Genomic DNA, 18022 nt, shown 5'->3' with positions numbered 1-18022 from the left:
GAGGAGCAATAAATGCTAGTCACTCCAATGGAATGGTCGCCCTTACTTGCCTCTCAACATACAGTCCATTAACTCATTAATTAATTCTCCCATGGAAGAACATTCATCTGTAATGTGACAATGATTAATTGATACACCATAAATTTGTTATTGTTGTTGCAATAGGTGTAAATGACTTATTGCACAAAGAATCCATTAGATAAACACTCCTAACTATAATTTTGTTGCGTCTTTTTTTCAGTGTCAGCAACATTTGTAGCTATTTTTTGGGTGTTGAATAACTCATGGAAGATATATATTCAAAAGTTTGCCCAGAACTTCGGTTTTTGGAGGAAAAAAAAAGAGACAGACATGTTCCACTGGACCTCAAGTAGTCTCTTAATCATTGCTACTGAACTGAAAACATCAACAATATTTAAGTGACAGACTTTTCTGTTTCATTCACACATTTCTTGCTTGAATGCTGTAAGGCACCCACTTATCTGTTGAGTGAATTTCCAAATGAGTAACTTTCTCCATCATTAGCCTACATCCTCCAAATCCCAAATAAAATACATGCTGACTGTAGGCATTTTGAATCATTCCTCACATCACTGAGTTTGGAGATATTTTTAAGATTCTTCATCTGAAATGTTCATAACGTCCTGATAGGGATTTTCAGACTTACCAGATGTCGTTGGCACTTGCAAGTCTAAAAGCTTGTCTGATACCTCCCTGTTCATTGCCGGATAGAGGGGAATGATATTGAGGGATACCCTGATCTTTCCAGCAAATTATTTCTGTACAAAACTTTTACTGCTTACACATGTTATTGATCTACCATAAGTAGAATAATGTTTCGTCATGAAATTATAGTGAAGAAAGAAACAAAATGTTAATGCAAGGCACTAATGCCACATCATTATGAATGCATGTGTGTGTGATAAATCAGAAGAGTAGTAGCTGAGGATCCAGTGTATTTTATTCTAGATGAAATCACTGACAGGCAGAACTGGTATGTATTAAATATTTTAGTAGAACCCCTGAATGGAGAACAAGTGAAACCTGTGTGTTTGTTAACTTTCATTTTTAGGAAAACAGACAATGATACCATGTTGCGAAGTTTCAACAATGTATTTTTTGTGTTGTGGCCTGATTGAATAAAATGTGATCGTGTGTGGTTAGTGCATACAGATTAAGGTTGTTAAATCTTACCTGCACTTTTCAGTCTCAAGTCTATGTTCTTCAAATTAAAACACACGATCTGCATCCTGCACACTATTCATCCCATTTGTGAATCATTAAAATACATTAGTCATGCGTCAAGCATTAAAACAGGTTTCTCATATGTCAATTAGGCTAATTTGTATCTTGCAGTGAGAAATTACAGAAATAAGCTCCTACCACAATATAAGAGTACACACAAAGCACAGTTTTTTCTTTCAGTTGACAAAGCTAAAAGGGGTCAAGTGCAAACTGGGCACTGATGAAATAAAACAAAATGTTTAGCAATCCCTACCTTATTTAAAAATCATCGGGATATACTATTACACATTCTACGGCAAACACATTATGACGAAAACATCTGTAGAATGGGGCTGCAGAGCATGATGACAGAACAGTGTTGCGTTTCCATAACGACACACAAACTAAACTCCGCGCCGTCGTGACTTCACACACTACAACGGCCTTACGTCACGGGTCAAAGCTGACAGGTGGAATCGGATGCGTCCGTTGACCCAACACTAACAATTCTAAGAATTAAAAGGCTTTACAAGTTCCAAGGCAAAATAAAACAATATATCCCTTAAATGGTTACAGCATGATGATTCAGAACTTTGTTAGCAATGGTACAAATTTTATTCCAAAGATACATAAAAACAGGGGAACGTATACTGTTAAGACGAACGCAGTGTTAAACGCAAAATGTTATAAATGAGATCCTCTGTGGAACTGAAGTATGGAAGACGTTATACTTGTGAATAAAAAGGCGGCATCTGGAGAAGTGTGAAAATACAGAAAAAGCAGTTGGCAAATAAAAACACAAATACACTTACTTGGTATGTAAGTGAATACAACTTCTCTTACAGCAGGTATTAGAGCACCGTCAGAGCACATGTACTCAAACGAAAATATTTTTCTTCGGAGTGAAGCTGCCAATATTTTGTTATTGCCATTGCACATACACAATTTAGAAAGAGAATATATGTTTCCCTGCGAAGGGAGTAGAAAGTAATGAGCATCGATAATATTATCCATTACGGTGTCATCGAAGCACAGTTTCCCTACTAGATTTATTCAACGCGTAAACAACTGGAGTTCCACCGCGCACATGTAAACAAACAAGACTGAAGACACTGTACATGTAAGCAAAATAAACGAAACTCGTGAAGTACTCATTGGACACGGGGTCAGAGATGAATGGTTTGTCGGCTAACTGTTAGACGGGCGGTTATCAGTTATTTTCATTTTCTTCAGATATACGTTGGCTGTAATTTAAAGTAAAAACTGTATACGTTAAGTTCTAAAACCCATAGATTATTTGAGTCATATAAACCAATCTCACTTCATCTATTTTCCCGTTGACAAGGAACTATGGTAGCAAGCATGTAATTGTTTTTCATCCAAGGGAACTTAAGGAGTGCGTTGAAGTTTGGTTAAGACTGTGTTTTAATTGAAAGTGAACTGTAAGTTCTTACAACATTGCTTTGCTAAAGTTGTGATACAAGTGAAAGACAAATGATGCCATACTAAGTGGTGTGAGTTGTCACGGCTATTTTATTAGTTGGTAAGTTTGGGAATCGGTACTGACAAACAAATCCCATGCAGTAGGCCTATTAAAAGACCACTATGGAAATTAGTGTAACTAATTTGCCTAATAATGTAAAGCATGTGTAAATGCTGATAACTGTTTAACACTGAGAGTTTACTGAGTAATGTTCACTTTTTTTAAATTTACGACATGTAAGGAGAGCCGTGTAAAAATACCGCTTGGAACAATACTGACGTTGGAATCTAGGTAGAATCAAAAATGTCGTTGTTTTACCATGGAATTCAGTTTGAGTCGGTGCTTATTAAAATGGTGTGTCACGTTTGCGATCTGAACAGACCAGTGACGTGTGTTTATAGTTTACATTTGTAACTGAGTAGACGTCACAAAAAATTATATATACGTAGGCTTCTTTGCAAAACTGTTGCAATTTTTGTAGAACCCTGTACTTTTTCTTGTCGTGGTTAACACCTACTTCGTGGACATTTATTCTTTTGCTGCTGTGTCCGTTGCACATTAACGCCTCACAGTGAGAAGTTATGTCATAGTAATGAAATGCGTTTCCAACACAGTGGTTGGCAGAAAATCACGAATTTTGGGGCAAATTGAGGATGAGATTATTTAATCAAATTGTGGTGCTCGATATGAAATCAGGACGACCTGACAGGCAACAAACAAGCTCTGTGCTAGGATATAGATAGTGATTTCCTTTTGTGTTGTGTCACAGAACAGCAAACAATTATTTTATGATGTGGAAAAGACATTAGTGAACTATGTAGTCCTTTTTTTATACGTTGATGTAACTGTGCAGGTCAATTAAGGGCAGTTACATGTACTAGTAAATACCTGTAGTATCATTTAGTGTTTTCACAATGGCAGCATAGAAACTGCTAGGTAGGCTAATGATTGATTGTACGCATCCGTCTGTTTACACTTTGAGAAGGGAGCAAGTAATGTGGAAACACATCTGTTTTGAGGTGCAATGTAAAGTAATACATTAAAATAGTAAATAATGCTTATACTCAACTTGCAAGATTTGTGGTCACAGTTAAGTTGTCATAAATGTTTCACACCAAATTATGTTGAGTAGGATCTACCTGTGAAACTAACAAAGGAAAAAAAATCTCAGTTGCTCTATTGTAAATGTTTAGTTCTTATCAAAATGACTTGTGGGAATGGTAAAGTTAAGTTTCTGATTTCTTGAATGCAATAAGTAAGTTGTTTCTCTGCAGGTACTACAAAACTTCTCTAGATCCAAAAGATTGTCTGTTAGCTATAGTGTTTGTGATGATGTTAAAAAAAATTGTGAGCATATTTATAATCCTTATATCAGTATATTCCCTGTATCACTTCCCAGAAAATAAAATGGAATATGTTAATCCCATTGATTGGCGTAAATGGGATCAGAAGAAATGTGACATTTGTGGCATATCCCGATAACATATTTATTATTAAAGTGCTTCACTTAAGTTGTCACAGCGTACATTATAGATTGGTGTTGTCTGTGATCTCTCTTAAATTTCTTGGTTCTACTTTCAATTTGGTTCTCGATGGCTAGTGAAATGGGCCTTGGATGTAACCTGTGGAAGAATATTCGTTATACACCCCTAATGGAATTCTTCTGCTTAGCCTTAGTGTAAGTACATATTGTAATCGAGCTATTAATTGTACTGAAATGCATTTTCTACCTCCCTGAGTTGATGAATCCATAGTGAGCAGCACCTTTGCAATTTGTATGGTAATAGCTTTACACTGTGAGCATGCTTAATGGGTATCTTTTGTAGCCCAATTTAATGATTTACTTGTAATGTGATACATTCACTTTTTATTACCCCCAACACTAGTTTGAAACCCTGTAGTGCTTATTTATTATTTTTATCCTGTAGGATAGTGTAATTTTTTCATACAATTATGGAATAAGATATTACGTTAACTAAATAATTATTATATTTAAATTAAATAGTGACTACATAGTTTGTTGATTTCAAATGACTAATAATGGACTGAGAAGGAGAAAGATGATTAGGAAGTGTACCAATCTTTGCGTGGTTTGAGTTGAGAAAACAATTGAAGATGGTCGCTGGGTAAGTAACAGTCCTGTATCCTAATTACAGAATCTGTAGGTTTTTTAAATTGATTATTATGCTTACAAAAATGTTAGGTATTCCTGTAAGGGAAAGTAATAGGCATAGTTGACCAAAATAAAAGTCTTCAGCTTGGACGTAATAGTGAGTGGGTTTTCACCCAGTGCCATCAGTTTTTGCAGACAACTGCTGAAACTCGACACTGTGGAATATCACACTTTTTTGTGTGCGATAGACAAGACTATATACATGATAAACAGCCAAAAGTCCGTGATGGAATAACAACTAAAAGGAAAGGATAGATTGCTACTCACCCTGTTGAGGAGGCATTGAGTCGCTTAGAGCTAGAATTCTGTTTTATTGTAAGTACAAACAATTTCCAACACACCCACCTACAGTCACGATGACACTGTTTTGATGTGTCACTGCCAACTGCCATGACAAGATTTTGATTAGGGGGGAAAGGGGAAGACAGAGACAGAGAGAGAGAGAGAGAGAGAGAATATCAGTATAAGCTTATGGACTAGCAGCTTACTTGATTTTCATGAATTGTGTGTATGGCACAGGGCCTGTGCCATCCATGCACTTTTTCTGTGTGATAAGGATATTGGCAACATGTATGTTTAATGCAGACAATGGAATGCTGTTTGTAAACAGTGAGATGCAGGAAAAGCAGCATTGTGTTTTTGGTGTTGAATATCAAAACCATTTAATGTTTTTTGAATTATTTGTGCCTACCTGTGTTTGCTCATGAAGCTGCTTTTAATTTCTGCCCCTGTAGCTTTCATTTTTCTCCTTTTTTAAAAAAAAAATTATATTGTGGTGATAGATTGATCTGTAGTATACTTTGTAGTTTTGTTTAAAATGGACGAGGATAATTTGGATTTGAGTTGAGGGAGTTGTTGAATTTGTCATACTAATAAGCTATTTTTGGCATGAAGGTGGTGACAGACTGATCTGCAGCATAGTCAGAGATAAGGTGAGAAGTGGCCATTTGGTTGTAGTAGGCAAACCCAAACAATACGTTGTCTTCAGGAAAAGCGTGGCTACATAGTCTGATGTCTTGAGAAAATACTTGGTTACAGTTTCTGATGTCAGAAAATGCTTGGTTACAGTTATTGAACAAACATTTTAGTTGTAATTTTTTCAAACATAGACAAAGGTAGGTGATTTCATATCTTTTTCTGTGTACATTGTGCATAACATAGCTAGATTCACATCCAGTTTTGAAGTAATTACTTCAACTCATTGTTATGAAATGTGTCACCAATCTGTTGGTTCCTCACTGGGTATTCAGAACCAGCTGTCTCCTGTTTGAGTTCCCATTGCACTTCATACTTAGTATCTACAACATCACTTTATAAAACGCGTAAGAAACGACACTGCCTTTGTTCAAGAGTAGAATAGAATTTATTCACCTTTGAGCATTAGTACGTGTAATCTGTGTTATCACATAAAGCGTATATACAATATAGAAATTATATTAACTGAGCAGGCTTAAGTGACTTATTACCTAATTAAAGCTAGTACAAAGTGCTAAAATAATGATTAGTGGCATGCATAATTTTACATTTCTGACCATTCAAAGTAAGTTGCCTCAGTTTGCATCATTTTGAAATCTAATGAAGATCTAAATGAATATTTATGCAGCTTCTGTTAAGCAGTATTTCACTGTAGATAAATGTGTCAAGGGCCTATATAGTATATTAGACATTATGTCCATTGCTATTGTTATGGTGGTATGTTTTCTTAGTTTTTCCTTGACGGGAATAAGGCTGTACTAAACATGTAAACTAAAAGTAGTAGAGGTATTTGTTATTTTGGCATCAAAATAAGTAGCGGTGGTCGATGTTTAGATAATGACAAATGTAAACTGGCAGTGACAAGAAAAGAGTTTCTGGAAACTAAACAATTTGTTAACATCAAATCTAAATTTAAGTGTTAGGAAGTCTTTTCTCCGGATATTTGTTTGGGGTATAGCTTGTACAGAAGTGAAATGTTGACAGTAAATAAGAGGATGCTTGAATGCTGAAGATTAGATGGGTATATAAGAAAAAAATTTGGAGGTATTGCATTGATTTGGGGAGAAAAGAAATTTATGCCAAAAATTGACTAAAAGGAGGGATTGGTTGATAGGACAATTCCTGAGGCATCAGGGAATCATCAGATCAACTCTTGACTACAGTTAGCAAGTTCAAATGGGTGTAGGCTGTAGCACTTAGGCAAAGATGAAGACGCTTACACACAATAGACTAGCATGGTGAGATGCATTTAACCAGTCTTCTGACGGGAGACTGCAAAACAAACATGTAACCTAGGGACAGTCATAGCATTAAGCTCTTTCAGATACTGTCTTCACTTGTGAAACCCCAGAAATTCATGTAGTAGCCTTTTTATGCCTTGAAAACTATGTTGCTATTTTGGTCATAAACAGTAAGATGCAGCTTTCCATTCTTGTCATTGGCCAGCAATCCTCTTCAATTCAGCATAACTGTTGCACTCCTCATCATTGACTGATTGCCGTACGTACTAGGCCTGCACCTATGACCTTTTTGCTCTTTATTATTGCCTTCAGCAGCTACTAATGTTGTAATTATATTTTTCAATTCATTGCTATTTTAGTAGTATTTTTTCATCATTCACTTTTTCCAGGATGTCTTCGTTCTTTACTCAGTTAACCCACCTGATCTTCAGCAGTCTTTTGTTACACCGTATTATAAAGGCTTCTGCTTATTCCATCTCTGTCTTCCCCATTGCCCATGTTTTGCACTCATAAAGATATGTTTTTTTGACTCATCAGTCTTGTGACTGGTATGATGTGGCCTGCCACGAATTCCTCTCCTGTGCCAACTTCTTCATCTCAGAGTAGCACTTGTAACCTACATCCTCAATTATTTGCTGGATGTATTCCAATCTATGTCTTCCTCTACAGTTTCTGCCCTCAACAGCCCCCACTAGTATCGTGGAAGTCATCCCCTGACATCTTAACAGATAGATGTCTTATCATCCTCTCTCTTCTCCTTGTCTGTTTTTTCTACACGTTCCTTTCCTCTCCAATTCTGCACAGAACCTCCTCATTCCTTACCTTATCAGTCCACCTAATTTTCGACATTTGTCAGTAGCACCACATCTCAACTGCTTTGATTTTCTTGTGTTCCGATTTTTCCACAGTCCATGTTTCACTACCATACAATGTTGTGCTCCAGACATACATTCCCAGAAATTTTTTACTCAAATTAAAGCCTGTGTTTGATACTAGTAGATTTCTCTTGGCCAGGAATGCCCTTTTTGCCAGTGATAGTCTGCTTTTAGTGTTCTTGCTTCATCCGTCATTGGATATTTTGCTGCCTAGGTCCACTCCCTTATCTTCATCTACTTCGTGACCATCAATCCTGATGTTAAGTTTCTCGCTATTCTCATTTCTGCTACTTCTCATTACTTTTGTCTTCCTTCAGTTTACTCTCAGTCCATATTCTATACTCATTACACTCTTCATTCAGTTCAGCAGATCATGTAATTCTTCTTCATTTTCCACCTATCTGCTCTCTCCTCTGCGTTCAATAGTGGAATTGCCATTGCACTCTTAATGTTACCATCCTTGCTGTTAATTTCGCTGAAGGTAGTTTTAATGTTCCTATATGCTGAGTGAGTCGTTCCAACAATCATTTCTTTTTTTTCAATTTCTTCACTTTTTTCACACAGCCATTTCATCTTAGCTTTCTTGCACTCCCTATTTATTTCATTCCTCAGCAACTTGTATTTCTGTATTCCTGAATTTCCCTGAATGTTTTTGTTCTTCCTTCTTTCATTGATCAACTGAAGTATTTCTTCTGTTACCCATGGTTTCTTCACAGTTAGGTCATTCCATATCAAGGGGACCACACTCGACCTTCGCCAAACTTCGGTTCAGTATCTTAAGTGGTTGAATTTTTAGAGTCCTTTGAGGCGAAGGTGCAAATGTGTTAAGTTTGCTAGACATTTTTAAAAGTTCTAGCAAACATTTCATCTTCTGCTTTAATGTACATAAACAACTCTTTATGTTCAATGTTCAATCACACCATGGCAAAAATGAGGGATTGAGCCACACCTAAATGTAGATACAAGCCTCTAAAGTGGTTAAAAAATTCGTCACACTATTCTGAGAGCCAAGGTTTGACCGCCCACTGCTAATTCTCATTTGAACCAATAACACAAAAGATTATTCACACCAATGATGTCTACAAATGGATCATATTTAATTAACATTGGATGCCTAGATAAAAAGATCCGCATCTGAAAAGTTGGCCAAAATTTTCTACTTGCAAATTTGAACTTGACAGCAATTGCTTGAAGGCTGAAGCTTAACCTAAAATTCTTCAATTAAGATGTCCATATCTGTATCTGTTTTGGCACTTTTCCATTTGTATGTTAACAATATCTACTTTACTCACACCAGCAGATGTGGCAGTTACCTCAGTAATGCTGTCTTGGGCTTTCAGAACTTTGCACTTTATTTATCCAGTTGAATCCCTTTTGTCGATCCATTGAAGCTTTAATGGTGACTCTCCAAGTGGTGTTAATGAAGTATTAGCAGTAAAGCAAGTATCAACAACATCCATGTCGTCAGTGGATGGTGGTTCGTTCTTATCCTGGTGGTGTGATCGTTTTTGGGCCAGTTCATGTTTACATTGGTACAGATTTTCTGACCAGTTTTACAAACTTCATTAGCCAGTACATTCAACCTATCAGACATTGCAATGGTTACCGCTGAAAAAGCCTTCTTGGTTATGTGTTTTTTCTTTACCAAATGGTTTGTAGGAAGTCTTCTGCTGGAATTGAAATTTTCTCATCACCATGACATTATGGTATGAACAAATTTGAGCATCTTCAGTAAAATCAAGTCCAGATGTACATCATAGAAGCTCCTTGTCCATTGGTGACATTTCCTCAACTGATTGTAGTTGACTTTTGCCATAATAGAAGGGTGATTACTTACGACAGTCAGCTCCATCTGATCCACCAGAGTAGCAGTGAGCAAGTGCCTCTTGGTTCATTTTATACAATAGTTTATTAACTTATAACAAGCAAATTTGAAAGCTCGTCAATAACCTGGTTTGAAGCATAATGTAAGATGCAGCTACACACAGTGATGTATATGCATCACTCACTTAAAATCTCACAGTTTTTGTAATTTACTTGTAATAGATTGTCCTGCTTGTATATAAAGTATACAGATTTGGCTATCAAAAAATATTGTTTTATTGATTTTGCTCAGCCACAACAATGATCATTGATTATTCAACACTAAGATTGTGCAATGTCAACACCAAAGATACCACACACAGAAGGCTTCCAGTGTTAAAATTGCCAGTAGTGGAAGCAACATTGCAAGTGTGACTCAGCAATATATCACTGTTGTGAGGATAGAGTCTTAAAAACTATTGCTGCCTTATAATGACGATGGAAACTAAATGACAGGGCATATATGCACCACCATGCTGTGTACGGTTAAAATGTTCTAAAACAGCATAGCACTCCATTATGATCTCCTAGGATTTATAATCTTGAGAGGATTTTCTGACGTTTTGTTATATTTATGTTCTATGCTGTAAAATAATATAAAAACACTTCTTATTAGCATAGTTGCCTTATCCAAACCACAGGCGAATCTTATATCATTGAAAGACACTACAATTGCACGTATTTTGATTTGAAACTTCAAATTGCATTACTTTTTTGTATTTATATACAGGGTGATTCAAAAAGAATACCACAACTTTAGGAATTTAAAACTCTGCAACGACAAAAAGCAGAGCTAAGCACTATCTGTCGGCGAATTAAGGGAGCTATAAAGTTTCATTTAGTTGTACATTTGTTCGCTTGAGGCGCTGTTGACTAGGCGTCAGCGTCAGTTGATGCTAAGATGGCGACCGCTCAACAGAAAGCTTTTTGTGTTATTGAGTACGGCAGAAGTGAATCGACGACAGTTGTTCAGCGTGCATTTCGAACGAAGTATGGTGTTAAACCTCCTGATAGGTGGTGTATTAAAAGTTGGTATAAACATTTTACAGAAAATGGGTGTTTGTTCAAAGGGAAAAGTTCTGGACGGCCGAGAACGAGTGATGAAAATGTAGCACGCATCCAGCAAGCATTTGTTCGCAGCCCAGGAAAATCGACTCGCAGAGCTAGCGGAGAGCTGCAAATTCCACAATCAACTGTATGGAGAGTCCTACGAAAAAGGTTAGTTATGAAACCTTATCGTCTGAAATTGGTTCAAGCACTGTCTGCAGCTGATAAGATTAAAAGAATAGATTTCTGTGAGTTTATCCTTCCTCAAATGGAAACAGATGAATCTTTCGTTTCAAAGATTGTGTTTAGTGATGAAGCAACTTTCCACACTAACGGGAAAGTAAACCGTCACAATGTCTGTATATGGGGCACTGAGAATCCGCGGGAAACAACTCAGTATGAACGTGACACGCCTAATGTGAACGTTTTCTGTGCCATTTCAGCCAATAAAGTTTTTGGTCCCTTTTTCTTCGAAGGTGCTACTGCAACTGGACTACAGTATCTGGAGATGTTAGAGAATTGGCTGTTCCCTCAGCTCGAACAAGAAGCACAACAATTCATATTTCAGCAGGATGGAGCGCCACCACATTGGCACTTATCTGTCCGTAACTACCTGAACGTCAACTACCCGAGGCGATGGATCGGCCGCCAGGCAGCCCGTGACAGAGAACTTCATCACTGGCCTCCAAGAAACCCTGCGATTTTTTCTTATGGGGGTATGTTAAGGATATGGTGTTTGGCCACCTCTCCCAGCCACCATTGATGATTTGAAACGAGAAATAACAGCAGCTATCGAAGCTGTTACGCCTGATATGCTACAGAGAGTGTGGAACGAGTTGGAGTATCAGGTTGATATTGCTAGTGTGTCTGGAGGGGGCCATATTGGACATCTCTGAACTTGTTTTTGAGTGAAAAAAAAACCTTTTTAAATACTCTTTGTAATGATGTATAACAGAAGGTTATATTATGTGTCTTTCATTAAATACACATTTTTAAAGTTGTGGTATTCTTTTTGAATCACCCTGTATAATCCATTTCCCTTTCTTTCGATAGGTACTCTTACTCAACAAAATGCAAGATCCAGAGATTAATTACTATAGCTCTAAAAGCTTACAGTATGCTCTTTCCAGCTGTGGCAAGAAAAAAAGAATTGAATTAGACATGGTTGAGATATTGCCCCAAAAATACCCTAAAATTTGAACGAAAAAAAATTTGGCCAACTTTCCAGATGCATTTATTTTCATGCAGGCACCCAGTGTTGATTAAATTTGATTCATATGTCGACATCATAGGTAAGAATGAACCCCTGAAGTTTCAGTGTCATTGGTTCTCTCAGAATAGTGTGATGAATTTTTTTAGCCACTTTAGAGGGTTGTATCTATATTTAGGTGTGGCTAAATCCCTAATTTTTGCCATGGTGTGATTCAGCATAAAAAGTTGTCAAGGTACTTTAAAACAAATGACAAAATGTTTGCTAGAACTTTTAAAAAAGCCTAGCAAACTTGGCGCATTTGCACCTTCATACGTGATGCAAAGGTGAGTAGCCTCTCTTTGAAAGGCCCTAAAAATCCAACCACTGGAGATACTGGACTGAAATTTGGTATGTAACCATCAAAGTCCATATAGAACCTTCACATCAAATCTCATTAGTTTTGGAGATGGTTGAGTGGGGACACTGTTTAATATTGGTCCCTTTGACATGGAATGACCCAGTTACCTTCTTTTCACCTATGTTTTTCTTTCCAACTTCTGTGATTACCCTTTTTAGAGATATCCATTCATCTTCAACTGTACTGCCTACTGTGCTATTCCTTATTGCTGTATCTATAGCCTGAGAGAACTTTTAAGTGTATCTCGCCATTCCTTAGTACTTCCATAACCCGTTTTTGCGTATTGATTCTTCCTGACTAATCTCTTGAACTTCAGCCTACTCTTCTTCACTACTACATTGTCATCCGAGTCTTTATCTGCTTCTGAGTATGCCTCGCAATCCAGCATCTGATTTTGGAATCTCTGTCTGACCATGATGTAATCGAACAGAAATCATCCCATATCACCTGGCCTTTTCCAACTATACCTCTTTCTCTTGTAGTTCTTGAACAGGGTATTCGATATTACTAGCTGAAATGTACTACAGAACTCAATTAGTCTTTCTCCTCTCTCATTCCTTGTCCCAAGCCCATATTCTCCTATAACTTTTTCTTGTACTCCTTCTCCTAAAGCTCCATTCCATTCCCCCATGACTATTAGATTTTCGTCTCCCTTTATGTGCTGTATTACCCTTTCAATATCCTCATATACTTCCTCTATTTTTTCAGCTTGTGATGTCGGCATGTATACCTGAACTATCGTTATGGGTGCTAGTTTTCTTTCGATTCTGATAAGAACAACAGTATCACTGAACTGTTCACAGCAACACACTCTCTACCATACCTTCCCATTCATAACGAATCCCACGATCGTTACACCATTTGCTGCTGCTGTTGATATTACCCTATGCTCATCTGACCAGAAATCCTTGTCTTCTTTCCGTTCCACTTCACTGATCCTTACTGTATCTAGATTGAGCCTTTGCATTTCCCTTTTCAGATTTTCTAGCTTCCCTACCATGTTGAAGCTTCTGACATTCCATGCTTTTACTCGTAGAATGTTATCCTTTTGTTGCTCGTTCAGTCTTTCTCTCATGGTCAACTCCTCTGTGGCACTCCCCGCCTGTAAATCTGAATGGAGGACTACTGGAATCTTTTGCCAATGGAGAGATTATCATGTCACTTTGAGTAACAGGCCATATGTCCTGTGAATACACATTATATGTCTTTATTGCAGTGGTTTCCACTGCCTTCTTTATCCTCATGCTGTTGATCATTGCTGATTCTTCCACCTTCAGGGGCAGTTTCCCACCCCAAGGACAAGAGAGTGCCCTGGATCTCTGTCCGCTCCTCCGCTCTCTTTGAAAAGGCTGTTGGCAGAATGAGGGTGGTGTCTTATGCCAGAAGTCTTCAGCCACCAGTGCTGATTAATAATCAAAATTTAAGCAGTGGCCAATTTCGAACCCGGGGCTGAGAACATTTTGATTACTGATCAAAGACATTAATCTAATTTTGTTGATTGCATTTGTTTCGATCCTTTCACTCAGTGTTTTTTTGTTTTTTTTTTTTTACAGAGGACAACAAACCCTCTGACCAAGCACGCTGAGCTACCATACCAGCTAACCCCTAGACCATGGGTGCTTCATGCATATGTGCTAAAAACATAGTACAGTAAAACCTCGTTTATAAATTTTTGAAGAGGGTGATAAAATAAATATACAAGTGAGATTAACATTAAAATGAAACTTCTTAATATATTTCTATTAAACTCAAGGGTGTGCAACAGAAGATATATATATTGTACAGTAATGGGTACAGTAGTTAAAATAGGCTTATGCCTAAGTTATGGACAATTAAAATTATTTAGGCCTAAAGAATGAATCAGATGTGGTTTGTTTTTTGGAACCAATAATGCCTTCATAAAGTTTTCATATGCAGTCACTGTTCACATCTTGTCATCACTAACATTTCTTGATCTTATGTAGCATTGTGTTACATCCAGTGCAGTAAGTGATTCTGACAGACTGTGTGGGTCCACAGATTGATCATCTGATTCTTCGAATTTCTCAGAAGTGTTTATTTTAGCTGATACGGACACTACTTATTTAATTATTTCATCCTTATTTTGTACGCAACACATGACAGTATCAGCATCAAATCAACAAAATCAATTCCATTTGACATATGAGCCTATTCATTGTCTTCTGGTACCAGTACATCAAAATCTACATCAAAATGTTCAGCGTTTTCTGGGTAAGCTTGAGTTTCATCTTTTGTGATGTCCGCTTTTTGAAGGCACTTGCATATTGTGTTAGGCTCTAATTGATCCCCTGCAGTCCTTATGTACTGCATTGCCTAGATAAGAAAGCCAAGTTTAAAAGATACATATACATATTTGCACTAAATTTAATTTAATTTAGAGATCTGTTTCAAAAAGTTGGTAACATTCAGAAGGAACTGACAGGGAATGTGCATACGAATTGTGTGTGTAAAGTGTGTCCTAACCTTCAGTAGGACTTCTTTGCACTTCTTCAATTATGTTTACTTTCTCCTGATGGAAAAACATTTTCTTTTATTTTGTGGTGAACTAATCATTTTTGCATGCACAAAAATTGGAAATTACAGTAAAAAAGATCCAGTTCTCGCCTTGCAAAAAAACGCTCCATATTTCATTCAGTGTGCTCCACCTGTTTGCACTGCCGTCAAGTGCCACTGGTGTGTATTGTGTGGTAGTTGGACCACGGCAGCATTCCCCCTCCTTAGGGCCCCATTTCACAACGTCATTAAGAAACGCTACTCTGCAGCGCTCTTGCATTCACACAGTGTGGCATGTCATGCTGCCACCGAAAACAGGTGCAGCTGTTGCTGTGAACAACTTTGATGCTGCCGATACTGCTGTTGTTTTCGCTGATGTCTCGTGCTGGCTGTTCATAATCGGCAACCTGCTGCTTGGCCAGTCAACAGCACCCCAAAGTGGCATTGTGTGAAGGCCGCTATTGAGAGCAGTGTTCCGCCAAGTTATTCGATTCGAAACGGACTGCCACAAGGTCAACAACAACAGTGCCGCCCGCAATAATAACTGTGACTTTGCGTGCAGTTAGCAAACCAATAATCACTGGCCACACCACATACAAAACATTTCAGGACGAGTTCTTGTATTTTATAATGTATAAGTGTGACAAAAATGGCTGTGGAGTAGTAAAAATAATAGCATAAAAGCGCGAAAACGTATAAATGGAAAACATGGATGTGGGGTAAATTTGTATGCAAAATTGAAAAAGTGCACGGTATAGTGCACAGTATACAATTTAAAAAGTGCGTAAAATGTAAGAGCTGAGAAACGTATAAATGTGGTTTCATTGTATTTCATGAATCTTTTTTCTGATCTCGAGGTTTATATTTTTGGATATTAATAGCTGTTTCTTTTTATGGAAAGTCCTTTTGCCTTGTGCAGTTCTTATTATGTCTTTCTTGCATCTACCTTCTTTTTCTGTACTAGTTCAGAGATTGCAAAAAGTTGTACACCCCTTGAAGAGTCTCTTGCCCAAGTTTAACATTCAGGTGTCGAACATGTCCTGTTGTTAACACTGTTGCATTTGTTTTCTTGTTTCTTTCTGTGTTGCATTTGTTTTCTTGTTTCTTTCTGTGCGCATTGTAACTGTCAGCTAACACACTTTCAATTTCATTGAGCACCTGGTCAGTTCCTGTTCAGTTGCAGCACTGCAGCCACATCAGAAAACTCTTCTGCAGATTCATCTGCCTGTGCCAAAGAATTCTGACATTTCTTTAGTTCACTCACAGCCTCCTCTCAGTCAGTGGTGACAATGCAATGGGCAGCAACGCCTTGCACCTTTCCCGATTTTGCCATTTTGTATCATTTTGTCAGTTCTGACTAAGTCAGTCTGTTTTAAATTAAGCGTGTTGATTACCCTTCCATCCCTGTAATTGATGCCACACCAACGAAGAATGGAAAACATCTTATTCCATTTCACAAAAGCAAAGGTCTTCTCCAAATTTCTGAATACAATACATGTTTAATTTTTTTGTCCTGAAACTAGTGTCTGTCACTAATTTCATTGCTTAACTTGCTTCTCTGGTTTCTGCTTCTTGTAAAATGAATCTGGTACTCTCCTAATCTACTTTCTATTTTCCCTTCCATTCTATGGTCTAGGTATTGTTTATCTTTTATGCACACGATACTGTGCTGTAATTTTCACTTCTAACCACTCTGGCTTTCTTGTGTAGCGTAGTTATTACATTCCTTTCAAAATCAGATAGAACTTGCCTAGTAACACAAGTTTCGTTCATGAGTTTGTATAATCCTTGCAGCCATGTGGGGCCGCCGTGTACCCTGTTGGCTGTAGCCCCCTGACCACACAGGGATCGCTCTCCTGATCGCTGCACCGCTATCTCCCCACATATGCCAAAGAGTAGATGCCCGTCACCCTGATATTTCATCAGTACCTAGACATTTGTTCCCTACCAATTTGTGCAAAGATTTCTGAAATTAAGAATAATTTTGTATGCCCCTTTAACCTTCTTTCAATGTGTTGTCATTTTCAATAGATTACTTCCTCCTGGGAAATTATAAAGTTTCTGCCAGTTTTGTGCCCATCTTCTCCCCTTATTTTCTGCTTCCATTAGTCTGTTACCTTCTGAACTGCAAACATTGGTATTCCTGACTGTGTATCCTTATGATAATTATTTATTCATCTGCGTGTAACATCTACATTACACTGTTTCAATTTTGAAACAATTTTGCTGTATCTTCCTTCCATGCTTCTATAACTTTCCTGTTTTCACACAATTTCATTTCAAAGTTAGTATGTTGCTGCTGTTCACTTAAAACATTTTTAAATTTTTTTCCTTCCTTTATTAATTTCAGTATTTCATTTGTTATCCATGGCTGCCTCTTTTTCAGTCTTAGTATATTTCCCACTGTTTTTGCAAAATCTATTTTAAGGCCATTCCGTTAGTTTCCTTCTTCGGAAATTCCATTAGTTTCCTTCTTCGGAAATGAAAGGAAAACCACACACACACACACACACACACACACACACACACACACACACACACACACACATTCACTCAAGCAAGCACACAACTGCTACCTCGGCCACTAATGCCAGAATGTGATTGTTTTGTTGAACAAAAGCAGTAGTTTGGAGAGGGGCAAGGAAGTGGGGAAGTGGGAGGAATAATAGGGTGCAGATGGGGGGAGGGAAGAGCACTGTCTGGCAGATCATGTAGGGATTGGAAGGCAGCAGCACAGGGCTGCCAAGCGCAGCATTGAGAGGCTGTGGGTGGGTGGTGGAAAAACGGAGAACAACAGAGGGGGAAAAGACTGATGGGTGCTTTGCCAGAGAATGGTGCACAGTAGGGTGAAAGGACGTGAATTGGGAGGAGGTGATAGGACAGAGGGAATGTAAACTGTTTAGTGTAGGGTGTGGGACAGTAGATAATCATAGGTTGAGCCCTCTGCGAGTCCGGGTGTTAGAATAGGCCCGAGATATTCCTGTCTGTCGTAAGAGGTGACTAAAAGGAGTCTCGCA

The 18022-nt window shown here is 37.8% G+C and overlaps 2 protein-coding genes across 9 annotated transcripts in view; one reads left to right on the top strand and one right to left on the bottom strand.

Moving 5' to 3' along the window:
- The window catches only part of LOC124796450 (KICSTOR complex protein kaptin-like), a 112189-nt gene extending 109776 nt beyond the window's left edge, over window positions 1-2413 (bottom strand). Inside the window, exon 1 of one of the 4 annotated variants that reach the window (XM_047260661.1) lies at window positions 2037-2413. In XM_047260661.1, coding sequence (XP_047116617.1) covers window positions 2037-2238 — 202 coding nt within the window. In that variant the 5' untranslated portion in view covers window positions 2239-2413. Of the gene's footprint in view, window positions 1-1194; window positions 1390-2036 lie in introns of those variants that run through there. The other 3 variants (XM_047260663.1, XM_047260664.1, XM_047260662.1) reach the window with 3 other exon arrangements.
- The window catches only part of LOC124796449 (DNA polymerase iota), a 49517-nt gene continuing 33646 nt past the window's right edge, over window positions 2152-18022 (top strand). The window contains exons 1-2 of one of the 5 annotated variants that reach the window (XM_047260655.1): window positions 2387-2767; window positions 4308-4385. The gene's annotated coding sequence lies outside the window, so the exon portion shown is untranslated. Of the gene's footprint in view, window positions 2345-2386; window positions 2768-2837; window positions 4386-18022 lie in introns of those variants that run through there. The other 4 variants (XM_047260660.1, XM_047260659.1, XM_047260654.1 and 1 more) reach the window with 4 other exon arrangements.

The sequence above is a fragment of the Schistocerca piceifrons genome, chromosome 4, assembly GCF_021461385.2.
Source record: "Schistocerca piceifrons isolate TAMUIC-IGC-003096 chromosome 4, iqSchPice1.1, whole genome shotgun sequence".
Taxonomy (NCBI): domain Eukaryota; kingdom Metazoa; phylum Arthropoda; class Insecta; order Orthoptera; family Acrididae; genus Schistocerca; species Schistocerca piceifrons.
This window is presented reverse-complemented; position numbering and strand designations above follow the sequence as displayed.